The sequence below is a fragment of the Marmota marmota genome, unplaced genomic scaffold, assembly GCF_001458135.2.
Source record: "Marmota marmota marmota unplaced genomic scaffold, marMar, whole genome shotgun sequence".
NCBI classification, from domain to species: Eukaryota; Metazoa; Chordata; class Mammalia; order Rodentia; family Sciuridae; genus Marmota; species Marmota marmota.
The window spans coordinates 40016344-40030318 of NW_026000057.1; the positions used below are offsets into that span (position 1 = coordinate 40016344).

The window sequence follows — 13975 nt, forward strand, 5'->3', positions numbered from 1 at the left end:
GAACATAGGGTCTGTCAAAAGAGGCAGCATGTATTCTGTCTATGTGTTTATTTCTAAGGAGCATAGCGGCCACTGACCATGAACCAACAGATGCCAGGAAATCCTTCCCATGTTTTGATGAGCCCAACAAAAAGGCGACTTACACCATATCCATCATCCACCCCAAAGACTATCAGGCACTTTCAAATATGCCCATGGAGGTGAGTATTTCTTAATGTTCTGTTTATGCAGATAGTCTGTGTGTATAATATCAGCTAAAATACCTGATTTGCCATGGAAGAGAAACCATTAAATTCTAGAACTAAATGTGCACTCATTGTAGGTTTAGAAGATTCAGAATACATTTTAACACTCGCTTTTGCTTTGAGTTCTAGTAATCACAGTCCAGAAAAGAAGTCACCTCCATGTTTCTGTGCAGGAGAGAAAACAGTAGACATCCATTGGCTGGGACTTTGCTCGACTCACAAAATCCCCTAATAATGATGAATTCATGACAAACTAATGGAATTACAGGCTTAGAAATATTTCTGGGCCTAAAATAAAACTCAGTAGTTTTATTTTCAGCTGAATATAAACCCAGTTTTTAAACACCGAAAAACTACTGTGAAAAATCTTTACTTAAATACTGGGTTGTAGAAGCCATCTCCAGCAAAGACCATGCCTGTAGATTTTTTTTGAGAACAGGAAATGTTTGTCAACTGTTGGATAAATAACAGGCTACACTAATTTCTGCCTGTGTAATCATTAATTAACATAAGACTCTTTCCTCTATAATTGGTAATGTAGTTAACTAGAATATCATTACCTCAAAGTTGAAGTTCAACATACTTTATACCTTTGACATGTCAAAGAGCAGGTCTCATCTTTAGGTATAATTATCATTTATTTAGTACCAGAAGGACACTGAGGCTGAAATTATACCTCTGATCTTTCTGATTCACTGCCTGAAATGTCATCACTGAAATTCTTCTCTTTTGATAATAAAATATCCCTTGAAAAGACAAACACAAAACAAAAACATTAGAGAGTTAAAATGTAAACTGTCGTCAGCCATCCATGCCTCCATGTGAACTAGCTTCTAAACTTGATTTCTTTTGGTATCAGGCACATGAGAAATTAAGTTTTGGTTGGAGAAGAGAGAGGAAAGAATAAAGTTAAAGTGTGACACATTGACCCAGAAGATGGGTTCAGGGTACAGCATCATCAGAATGTCTTGGCATGAATGAGGGAAGAGTATGGGAGGGGGAAAGCAAACTTACCAGTCTCTGCTCACAGTCTCCCCACATTACCTTTCATTTCACAGAGTTATATTTCTTGACCTTCTTCTAGATCCAGACAATAGAGCTGGAAAAGGGAAAATTTTCAGGTCATTAGGAGATCAACACTAATACTATTAGTCTTTCATCGTGGAGTAACTACCTTACTGGAACCCCAGCACTTTTATATAAGCACATACACGTAATGTCAATCATATATCAATTCTAGTTCAGCCTCCCTCATTTAATCTCTTTGTAAAGCTTCCCACTTAGATAGAAGCTATAAGAGGAAGTGGAAGCATTTAAACAATGGTACCAAGAATTGAGAAAGCATTCATTGTTGAAGTATTAGGATTCATGATTGACAGGGAGGACTGCAGAGCTGGTGTGGAAAAAAAAACCCAGACAGAGAAGGAGTATGTCAAGCACTGGAATCCTTCTCTCTGTCCATGGTAACCAAGGCACTGACTTTAGAGGCCATACCTTGGGTCTTCTATGTAGACAACTAGAAGTGGAGAAGAGAAGCCACCATTCATTTATTCTTGATAGAGTGATTCCCCTCCTGCATGTACTCAAGTCAGCAAACATTTACTAAGTTCTTTCTCCCTGACAATATTAAACACTAGCCTATCCTTTATTAACAGATCAAAATACCCCCTAAAATATTATGGTGAGGATTGTTGTTTAGTGTAGAAAGATAAACTCTCATCCAATTGACATCATAGTCCAAATTCTGTTTTTCCTAGAGAAACCCAATATGGCATATAATTCAGTTACTCTTTCACAATACTTAAAATAATGTAAATTTTCCTTTAGTCTTTTCAACATCACCACAAAAATTTTTACTTCTGAGCTTTGGCAAGCTCCTGAGTAGAGAGAAGAGCTGGGGGTGGTCACCATTTGTTTGTCTTGGACATGATTGATCTCTTGATAAATGAAAAATTATCTTTTGTATTCTATAGATAACAGAGTCAGTGGATGACCAATGGATGCGAACAACTTTTCAGAAGTCTGTTCCCATGAGCACTTACCTGGTGTGCTTTGCTGTACATCAATTTGCCTCCATAACAAAAATGTCAGAAAGTGGAAAACCTGTGAGTTCCATTATATTTTAAATATTTACCACCTGTGAATTTGTAGTTAGTTTTCTACATTTTTGAATAGATATTGGTTTGTTTTCTGCATAATAGGCCAGAAAACTCCATCAGACATCAGGGTCTGTGAACTTGAAAATATATCAAGCAATATAGAAAAATATAAGCTGAAAAGCCACAGACAGAAAGTAAACAAATAGGAGAGACACAGATATGTATGGCCTTGAATTATGTTAAGGGGAAAATTCACAATGAATCAAAATCTGGATCCCAAGTACACCAGCATAAATGTATTTAAATATCTGTGCATATTCAATTTAATAAAATGGCTCAGTGCCCCCTGGGTGAGGTCCCAGGAAGAGAGACTCCAGGGAGAGAGGAAGAGAAAAGAGAGAGCCAACTGTCCTTCCAGTAACCAAGCACTGAGAAGCTGGGGCCATTTCTACATGTGTGACTTAAAATAGGACAGCACCAAAGTGTCAAACGTACTTTTTAAAAGTGTGAGAAAACATAAGCAATCTTTTTTTTTTAATGAGGATATCTACTTCAATAATTTCCTTTTGAAAAATCAAATAATTTTACCCATTTTTTTCTCATTTTGGAGGCCCCCATTTGGCTTATGCTCTGAACACTTACTTCCTCTATAAAGCACGTTAACCCAATTTTGTGCCATCGGTTTTATACGTGTGCGTATGAACTTATGAAATATTTGCAGTATTATTTAAAAAGGGAGGACCACCACCCCATTATACGGATGGGAAACTAAAGCTTAATGAGTGCAAGTAATTTGTTCATGATTCAACTGATAAGTGTCAGAGACTCAAATTCCATTTTTTACCCCAAATACTGTATCCTGATGAGCCTTCTGAGATGTAATGTTCTAAAAATATCTTACCTTTTCACCAGTCATTGGAAGGGAAGAGATAGGTCCTTTATTTCCTGTGAAATTAGCTCCTGGGGAAATTTAACTTTATCTTGGTATAGAAGGATGGACATTGACATATGCCAAACCTGGGTTTCCAGATGGCTACCTATACTCTATCCATATTTCAGTGAGTACGGAATGTCCAAAGACCTTTCAGAGGGGCTACACATCATGACTCATTCATCTTTGTGTTTTCCTTGCCATATATGTTGCTTCGATGTGACCTTCAGTCATGGTGAAGGGGACTACCAGTGGCAAACAGATAATATTAGATATGGAAAAAAATGGCATCAGAAAGAGGAAGTTGTTTTTTCTAGGTTGAAATGAGTACAGTCAATGCATTCCTCTTGTTAAAGGCAGAGTTGAGTACATCCATCAAGCTCCGCCCCCCCTTTCAATCTCATAGCAAACATGGAATTTTGTCTGAATGTGCTTTCCTCATACCCCACAATTCAATTGCATCATTGTTTTTTATGCGGTGCAGGTGTTTCTCACACCAATTTTTTTAAAATTACAATTACTTCTAGGCAAGTTTTTCTATTTTGGGTAGAAACACCAAGCCAAAGTAGAAAAGATTCCAGTAGGTTCTACTAATCATATAATTTCATAAATGAGAACAATGTAGCTGGGCACCATGGCACACACCTGTAATCCCAGCGACTCAGGAGGATCACCAGTTCAAAGCTCGCCTGGGTAAGAGCGAGGCACTAAGCAACTCAGTGAGACCCTATCTCTAAATAAACACAAAAAAAGGGCTAGGGAATGGCTCGACGGTGGTTAAGCACCCCTGATTTCAATCTCCAGTACCAAATAATAATAATAATAATAATAATAATAATAATAATAATAATAATGCAACAGCCAATCAGCAGATGATATTATTCTTGAAGTTCCTTTCTTTTCTTTTTTATTTATTTATTTTATTTTTTATTCTTATTTGTTATATATGACAATGGAAAATGTATTACAATTCATATTACATATATAGAGCACAACTTTTCATATCTCTGATTATGTACAAGTATATTCACACCATTTGTGTCTTCATATATGTACTTTGGATAATGATGACCATCACATTCCGCCATCAGTTCTAACCCCCTGCCCCCTCCCTTCCCATGCCACCCTTTTGCCCTATCTAGAGTTTTTCTATTCCTCCCATGCTCTCCCTCTCTACCCCACTATGAAACATCTTGATGCTGGTTGTTTTAATGAATCATAATAACAACCATTATTATCAGGTGGTTAGTATGTGCCCAATACTGTTAAAATACTTCATGAACTAGATTTCTTTTTAAAGTCATGTTTGTTGAGATATAATTTATATATGGTAAATTTATCCTGTTTAGTTTTATAGTTATATGAATTTTGATAACACAAATATAAAAAATGACAACATATATATGGATATATAGTACTACTGTCAAGATACAGAATATGTTAGCTTGCGCTCCTTTATTTCTTTTTTTAAGCAAATAGAGAAATTAATTTTAATACATTTTCATAAGTGAAGTTAGCCAATCCAAAAAAAAAAACAAATGCCGAATATTTTCTCTGATATAAATTTGAATCTTTAGTCCTTCTAGAGTTATTTTAGGTTTTGTTGTGAAAAAAAAAAAAACAACTTATTTTCACTTTCTCAAAATAAATAAATAATATATGTAAAAAAAAAATAAAAAATAAACCAATGGATTACCAACATAATTTGCAAAGAAAATAATTGTTAGTAAGATAAGTAAAGTATTTCATGTTCATTTTCTTTGTTCCAGTAAGTCTTTGGAATCTAATGTGTATTTAACACATAGCACACCTCAATTCAGACTAGACACATTTCAAATCTCAGTAGCCTCATGTAACCAATGACTGCCATATTGGCTCCTTTCTTCATCATTCACCTTTTGGTGAGACATATGCTGTAGGCTGCATGATAAGTCCTCTTGTTATGTGGTTTCTTGTTGAGTTCCATCAGAAAGGGACACCAAAGAGATGTACTTAAAATATACAAGAGTAGAGCAAGGAGTTTTATTCCTCCCTATAAGACTCTATTAGACTGTAAATTGTTTTCTACATGCTTTGGTGGGAATAACTTCAGTTAAGTCACCTTCAAATTTTTCATAATGGCTCTCTCTTATTTCACCTCTCACCTTTCCAATTTTACAAAAGGAAAGGTGCTTCACAAAATTTGTTAGTTTCTCTCAACCTCTCCCTTACCTTTATAAATACCTTATTAAACAATTTTTACTCTGATTAAGCTTTTTCATGCTTGAATCTTGAATAATGATTTTTAATTATAAGAGAGTAAAATATACCTCATCTCATATCACAGGGAATGTATATTCACATACCAAATTAATTATATGTTAAAATATAATGTATAAAATGCTAAAACTTTTAAAGAACATATTTGTGTAACTTTGTGAAGAGAAATGGAAAACAAAATAATATGAAATAAACAAAAGCTTAAAAATTAGATGATATTATAGTTATTAAGAGACATGAATCATATTACAGCTCATTTTTTAAATTTTTTATATTTAGCTTGACTTGGTTTCTCCTTTGGTTGGCTTTTCCCCTTATTGTAGTTCTTCCCTTTGCAGATTTTCATTGTTGTTTTTTATTTCCTCCTCATGGAATATTTTGCCAAGAATGTTCTGTAGTGCAGACTTTCTTGCTGTAAATTCTTTTAGCTTTTGTTTATCATGGAAGATTTTTATTTCATCATTAAATTTGAAGTTTAATTTTGCTGGATATAAGATTGTTGGTTGGCATCCATTTTCTTTCATAGCTTGGTATATGTTGTTCCAGGCTCTCCTGGCTTTGAGAGTCTGGGTTGAAAAATCTGCTGAGATACAAATTGGTCTTCCCTTATAGGTAATCTGATTTTTCTCTCTTGCAGGCTTTAAAATTCTATCCTTATTCTGTAGGCTAGGCATTTTCATTATAATGTGTCTTGCCACAGTCCGGCTGCAGCAAAATAACCGGGGGGTGACGAACAACTTGTGTACATTGATACAGCAGGAGTGGGAGCCGTTTATTGTAGGACAGGAGGGGTATATATACATTCCACACAGCTTATCTTAATTAACAAAACTAGATACAGCAGTCAACCAATAAGGAATCTCCACACTTAATGGCTTGCTGGCGTTATTTCACAAACCACTCCCTCTGGCAAAATGCCAGGCACTATCCTGACTTGTTTACAGACTCTAACAGTGTCTTGGTGTAGAACTGTTGTAATTTTGTACATTTGGTGTCCTGTAGGCCTCTTGTATTTGATTTTCCAGTTCATTCTTCATGCTTGGGAAATTTTCTGCTATTATTTCATTGAAGAGATTGTGCATTCCTTTGGTTTGAATCTTGGAACCTTCCTCTATCCCAATCAATCTTAAATTTGGTCTTTTAATGGTATCTCATAATTCTTGGATATTTTGTTCATGTTTTCTTACTATCTTCACTGTGAGGTCAACTTTATTTTCAAAATTGTATGTTTTGTCTTCATTGTCTAAGTTCCTGACTTCCAAGTGATCTAGTCTGTTGGTGATGCTATAAATTATGGAGTTTTTTAAATTGGCTTATTGTTTCTTTCATTTTGAGGATTTCTGTTTTTTTTTTTTTCAGTATCTCTATCTCTTTCTTTAAGTAATCTCCTGCAACTTGAATTTGTTCTCTTATCTCTTTGTTGGAGTGATCAACTTTTGCCTGCATCTACTCACTTAGGTCGTTCTTCAATTCCCAAATCATTTTAGTTATGTATATTCTGAACTCTTTCTCTGACATTTCACCTACTGTACTATCTATGGATTCTATTGTTGTAGTGTCTTGGTTTGTTTGGGGCACTTTCCTCCCTTGTTTTTTCATGATGTCTATGAGTCTTCCTCACTTGAGTATAGATTTGAGGTATTACAGCTTCTGCCCTATTGTCTTATAGTATGCCTATAGGTTACCAATACCTCACTTTTAAGGGAGAGATCAATATTACAGCACTCAATGTACCCAACGAGCAGCCATATATTGGTTAGCTTCTATTTTTACATTACAGTTTTGTCACTATAATTAGAAATGATGAGTTTGGTTATCTTCTACCTTATAGTCAATAGGTTTGCATAATGGTTTACAGTTTCTAATGATAGAAGGGGGCCTGGGTGGTTGGCTGAGATGTTTATGAGGTAGAATGTTAGAATATGGAGATATTAAATTGTATGACTAGTGAGAGGGTAATCATAAAAAGGTGGCTGTTAGTAGGAGGAACAAGAGAGAGGCAACCCCATGCAAGACTCCCTGTTACCTCAGCAACAGGATAATTATTAGCACCCCTAGTAGAGATACCTTTGGTGCAGCCAGGCCCACAGGGATCTTGGTGATATCTTACCAGGTCCTTATTGTTGTCCCTTGATACAAGCGGTGATGTCCCTCCCAGTGGTGGTGGCAGCCGCAAGCCTATATGTACCCTGATGTTGGGCTGTGGAGCCACGCTTTGCTGAATAATGAACCCCAGTGCAGGGCGGCTCACCACATATCTCTGTGTCTCTGGGTGCGGGACAGGACTTTCCTCCCGATCTCTGGGCCGCGGTGTCTTGAAGTTATTTTCTAATAATGTCGTTGAGCTTGAATTTCCAATATCACTCTGACCAAGGATGTTTCCTTGTAAGGTAGCTCTACTAGTTGAGTGAGTCATTGAACCTGTACCATTCAGCTAGCTGGGTTCTAAGGATGGATTTTACACAAAAGATTTAGAGTGCATAATTGGAAAATAGAATTTGGTGAAAGATCCCCGAAAGTCCTGTAAGTAGTAAATCTTTCTTAAATGGTTCTATGATAAGTGAGAGCATAGCATTCTGTCGTAAATCAGTGAAGCTTTTCATCGTTTGGAAGAGGAACAATGCTAATATTGTCATGATATATTACTTTCTCATCATTAATTTAACAAGAGAGTAATAGAAGCCAAACTTCCTTTTGAAACTTCCCAGATGCTCTGAGTCAGAATTCCAAGAAAATTAAAATGTAAAACTGAAGCCGCTAGGTACCTCTTTCTCTTTCTTCCACCACACCTACCCACCTCTTTTCTCAGGGCTGGGGGTCAAACCCAGGGCCTCATGCACGCTAGGCAGATGCTCTCACTGAAAGCACATTTCCAGCCCTCTACCCCTTCCAATCAAAGACAAGCAACCAGAATGTTCTCTCCTGCAAAAATCTGTGGGACTGTGCCCTTCAACAGTTGAACAAAAGTTCAAGGGAGAACTTTGAAGCCTCCAGTGTGAATGTTAGTGCTTCAGAGTAAATTCCTCTTCCTTGGCATCTGGAGGTTCTCCCCTGGCTCCCTACCCACTCACTCTAAACTAAAATCTAATAGTTGACATCACAGAACAAAATGCTCTCAGTATGATTTCCTACTTCAGAGAGAATTACAGGAAAATCAACCTACTTAAATCTACTGAAATGTAACATCAGAGGAAACCCACACCAGGTGCATGGTCCTACATTTTTAGAGCTGAACAGACAGCCTAAGACACACAGTATATGAAAACAAGCAACAGGAAAGAGAAAGTCTGAGACAAATAGAAACATAGTGGGAGTGAATTGCAATAATTGGAGAAATAAGAGAGAATTTTTTAAAAGCCATAACAATTAAGTATTCATACACCTGTAACCTTTAATTAGTAAGTTCAAAGATTCAAGAAGATGTGCTCATTTTAAAATAAATACAAAAAGTGATGCAGAAACAATCAGAAATAGTAATTAGAGTTTAAAAACATGATTTCCAAAACATGACCTTTGTCCCACCCCCACCCCTACCAGGTGATCAATTCATTCCAACATCAGAGCCTAATAAGCCCATAATTTCATTCTGCCCACTTTTTTGTATTTCTATTGACTCCATACAGGTATTCATATTGTTGCAAGTCCTGATAGGTCTGGTGGGGTTCCGATTTTTATAACTTACCAATCATTTCTGAGTGCTAGGAGCAGAGGGGATCCATCAAAGCATTAATTTTTACTGCATCATCTTGACCTGAGGTCATTACTTTTTCTGTTAAAAAAAATAAGTTTAAAAAGTTAAGTTGTAGCTAGATAGTTGTTGCACACACCATTTTTATTTTATTTGGTACCAGGGATTGAACCCAGGGGTGCTTAACCATTGAGCCACATCCCCACTCTTATCAGAAGATGATCAATAGACAAGAACAATAAAGACAGGGCACAACTGACCTGCAGTGCTCCCAGCTAGAACCCTGCAGGCCTAGCTTCTGTCCCCGGTTATGGCAGCAGTAGAGGCTTGCAAAATGGATTCTTTCATGTGGTCTTTCCAAGTTTAAGGACCTCATCTCAGACCTCAACACAACCTTCCAGAGTCTTGCTCCACCAGCCTTTCTTCCTCTCCCTGACCCAGGTAAATTTCATCTAGTCTTTTAAGACAGTAGAATCTCAATGTCTCTCCATTCTCTCCAATCTATGATTACAGCAAAAACTCTGGTTTATTTTTTTTTCTGGCTTTCAGTTTTTATTGCTAAAAACTTTTCCAAACAAGGTTCTTGCAAATCAAAAGGTTTCGCTTCAAAATTTATAGTGTGAGCACCAAGAACCTACTTTGGATGTCCAAAAAGTAAGTTTTGCCTTTCCGCCCTCCATTCTGTGGCAGTGCCATTGGCAATGTGGGTACCCTGTGAGATCACTCACATATAAGGAAGTGCAGACAAGAAAATCACAAAGGCCAATAATTCAGTGTGTTATCTTTAGTGATATTAACACTGTTTATGGACATATTTTTAGAATCATTATGTGTCAATTGCTGTGTTTGCATTATCTTATTTAATCCTTGCAATATTTCTATGACACTATTATCATTATTATCTCTATTTTGTAGCCAGGAGAGTTAGATTTCAATCTGATGAGTAGTGAGAAAGTATGATGTAGAAAAATGAACCTTGTTCTGAATTCTAATGTCAGTGTGCTTTGGACTTCATTTTCTCCATGCATACAATGAGGAAGTTTACTTTTATTTATTATCTGTTCATTTATTTGGTACCAAGGATTGAACCCAGGGGTGCTTAAACACTGAGCCACATCTCCAGGCCTTTATTTTTTATTTTGAAACAGGATTTCACTAAGTTGCTTAGGACCTTGCTAAGTTGCTGAGGCTAGCTTTAAACTTGCAATCCTCCTGCCTCAGCCTCCCAAGCCAGAGGGATTACAGGCGTGCACCACCAAACCTGTTAGGAAGTGTATTTTTTAAGAGAGGGAAAGAGAGAGAGAGAGAGAGAGAGAGAGAGAGAGAGAGAGAGAGAGAGAGAATTTTTTAATATTCATTTTTCAGTTTTCGGTGGACACAACATCTTTATTTTATGTGGTGCTGAGGATCGAACCCAGCGCCCCGCGCATGCCAGGCGAGCGCATTACCGCTTGGGCCACATCCCCAGCCCAGGAAGTGTATTTTTAAATCTCCTTCAAACCCTGAAAATTTAAATAGAGGCTTACAATCCTTATCTAAACCCTTACAACCAGTTGTGTGTTGGAATTCCTAAGTTTTTGGATTTGTGTAAAATGATATGTTCAAATACTGTCACTGCAGTGGCATCTGGGGTAGCATCTTATAAGCACACAGTGATGTTTCTGCCTGTATTTTAATAGCAGGAAAAAAAATAAAGATCGTTAAAAAAAAAAAAAAAAACTCCTAGGAAAAGACAATAGAATGAATTGGACAACACTTTTCTATGTTCATATATGAATACACACCACGGTACCTCCACATCCTGTTCAGCCATGGAAATGAGAAATTATACTCCATGTATGTATGATGTCAAAATACATTCTATTGTCATGTAGAACTAAAAGGAACAAATAAAATTTTTTTTAAAACTCCATATTAATTTGTTTAAAGACAACAAAAGCTTTTGATTTTCAGAGCTCTGTGTTTTAAGGTCATGGCTAAGGAATTATGAACCTGAGAAAGGACTGAGGGAAGTGAGCATGGATGATATAAAACATTATGTTCCATTATCATTAACAGGACCAGATTCATAGAATTGATGAAAGAAACATTGCATGGGAAATGCTTTTCACAGTACCTAAAACAATTTAGGTGCTAAATAAGACTAGCAAGAAATCATAATAGTTCCATTGTTAAGCTTTGTACTTGATTTTGGTGGCAGAGACATAAATAATCATCACTGACTGTAAAGATGGCACGTGGTCTTATTACATTGTTCTAAGAAAAGTTGACCTCAAGGGACACATAAGGGGAGTGACAATGATCAACCAGGAATCAATCAGGACTCACGTCCCATCTCTGAAACTACTGGTCACATTTGAATGAAACGGATAATATTAAAAACTCTAAAAGCCTACTTTATAATAAGTTCCAATAGGTTAAAGGAAAAGCACAACAATAATTGTAAAGCCAGTGCATGGTGCCTCCCCAAAAAAGAATCAACTGAATCTAGACTTTAGAAAGCCCAGACTTTCACCACTGACATTTGTGCAATGGATTCAGTGTTTTGAGATATGACTAATAGTTTCTGGTGGAGGTATATCCAGGTAGTACAATTTGCTTAGAAAGCTTACTCTTTTTTAAAAATTAAATACGCGCATAAAAGTTAGGTCCTTAAAGCCTTATAAATCTTACATTTATGTATGAAGTTTACAAACCTTATGTTCATATTTATATATAAAGGTTGCAAACTTTATATTTAACCTTTAATAAAGACCTTGAATAATAAAGGCATGGCTAGTCATACACTTTTTTCAAAATATATATATTTTTTAAGTTGTAGATAGATACTCTACCTTTATTTTATTTATTTATATTTTTGTGGTGCTGAGGATGGAGCCCAGGGCCTCACACTTACTAGACAAGCACTCTAACACTGAGCTACAACCCCAGCCCTAGTCATTCACTTTTGAAAATGTCATCTCGGTAAAGCAAATATGTGGATTAGAAAGAGGGAAATTATTATTGAAAAGTGATGACGATTCAGAGGTTATTTACTGCACTTTGTCCTGCACAGAATGCTGAGACTTAGCAGATGATAGAGAGTTAACACCTTTACCAAGGGCCAGAGAAAGGAGAGAGGGATGTGAATGGAGTTTATGTTGAAGACAAGGTCAGAGAGCAGGAAAAGCACACAGAGGGGGAGCAAAGGTGTTGGCAGAGGAGGGTAGATGCTTTCTAACGCCCCAAATCCAGAAATCACAGAGATTCTGCAGTTCAACGCTCCTCCCCCAACACACGCTATTTGGGAGCTTCAAGTGACAATGTTGGCTCATTACAAAATTAATGGGCCATATCTATATAACCTGTGATTGCGCAGTTCAGTTGCTCTAACAGTGGTCATAAAGTATGATCTACAGCCTCGCTTTGAAAGGTCATAGATCACAGATAATCTGCAGACTGGTTTGGCTGCAAAGAGGGAGCATTCTTCTGTGGGGCAGGGTTTCTCAGAAACAGAAGAGAAAGGACCTGCTTTGATTTGGATTGACTCTACATCGATACCAATCTTATCTAAAGAAACCTCATTTCTTCTCCTGTCACCATCAATACTGGAAAAAATATAGAGGAAGAAAAAGTGAATTTTATTGTTTCAGAAGCGTGCTACTTCAAAGGAGCCCATGAACCAGCATGGGAAATGAGAAAACATGACCTCTAAGAACACATGGAGTCTCTCTTCCCGTTGCCTAGGGCAGGAGGCCTCATGGTTGTCCATTCCTCCTCTTTGTCAACCCTCTTTAACTCCCCATCATTGTGCACACCACAGAAGCACATAGTGTGTGTGATGGAGTGAATCAAGAGGACCTGCTACCTTCTTATGTGTTTAATGGTAGAGAATAGACACGGCAGAAAATCTGAGAAAGTTTGATCACACTAGTTGGTTCACAGAGAGAAGACTGTGAGACTCTAGATGGACAACGTGGCAATCCTGTGTGATCCCGCTGGCTTTAGTTTCATATGGTCGGTTGCCCTATTACCTTTGTTTCATTCAGTGATCACCATTGGATCCTCAGTTTCACATAACTGCTTGGAAAATTCATGTCACTATTCACTGAAAGGACAGAAGGGCAGGGAGAAAATGGGTTACTTATCATTTTTGAAAAGTTAAAAAAACATCAAAGAATGTTGAGATGAGTTGTGTTGTTCTTGAGAATATATTTATTTTTCCAAATCAGGCAAGAATGTCACCTGGTGCATATGAGAATCATGAGCCAGTGCTGATGATTTAAGAATTTGTCCTTTATCTCATTGGATCTTTCTACTGTTCTTCACTGCTGAGAAAAGATGATTAAAGATGTGTGCTGTCATGAACATCAAAACCAGCAATTTTCTATAAATAGTAAAAGAAGAGAATAGGCATCTTTTTTTTTTTCTTTTATTCTTTTGTTAAACCTTGAGTCATCTGTTCTGGTTAGGTCAGTGGCCTTGAATTTACTAGGTATATCTTTTGCTTTCCCTGAGGGTTTTTGATCAGGCCTTGGGGTGAGTATGCATATTTCACTTGAACTTCTCACAAACCTTCAGCCGATTCTAGCTGACTTTAGCTAGAGACTTCAGACTCTGTCTGAAGCACCTTTTTCTTTTTTGCATACAGAGAAACTCTGAACACCTGTGATATTCTTGCACATAAACCTGATATCTAGGAACCACATCTACTTGCATAACATTATGATTAAGAAGATTCTTGATTTTTTTAAAAAATCATACAAACTTAGAA

At 36.9% G+C, this 13975-nt stretch overlaps 1 protein-coding gene across 1 annotated transcript in view; it reads left to right on the forward strand.

The window, feature by feature from the left end:
• LOC107141392 (glutamyl aminopeptidase) overlaps window positions 1-13975 on the forward strand; it is an 80209-nt gene that overhangs the window by 12354 nt on the left and 53880 nt on the right. Inside the window, exons 2-3 of the mRNA XM_015484646.2 lie at window positions 59-200; window positions 2219-2350. Of these exons, the coding sequence (XP_015340132.1) occupies window positions 59-200; window positions 2219-2350 (274 nt within the window). The remainder of the gene's footprint in view (window positions 1-58; window positions 201-2218; window positions 2351-13975) is intronic.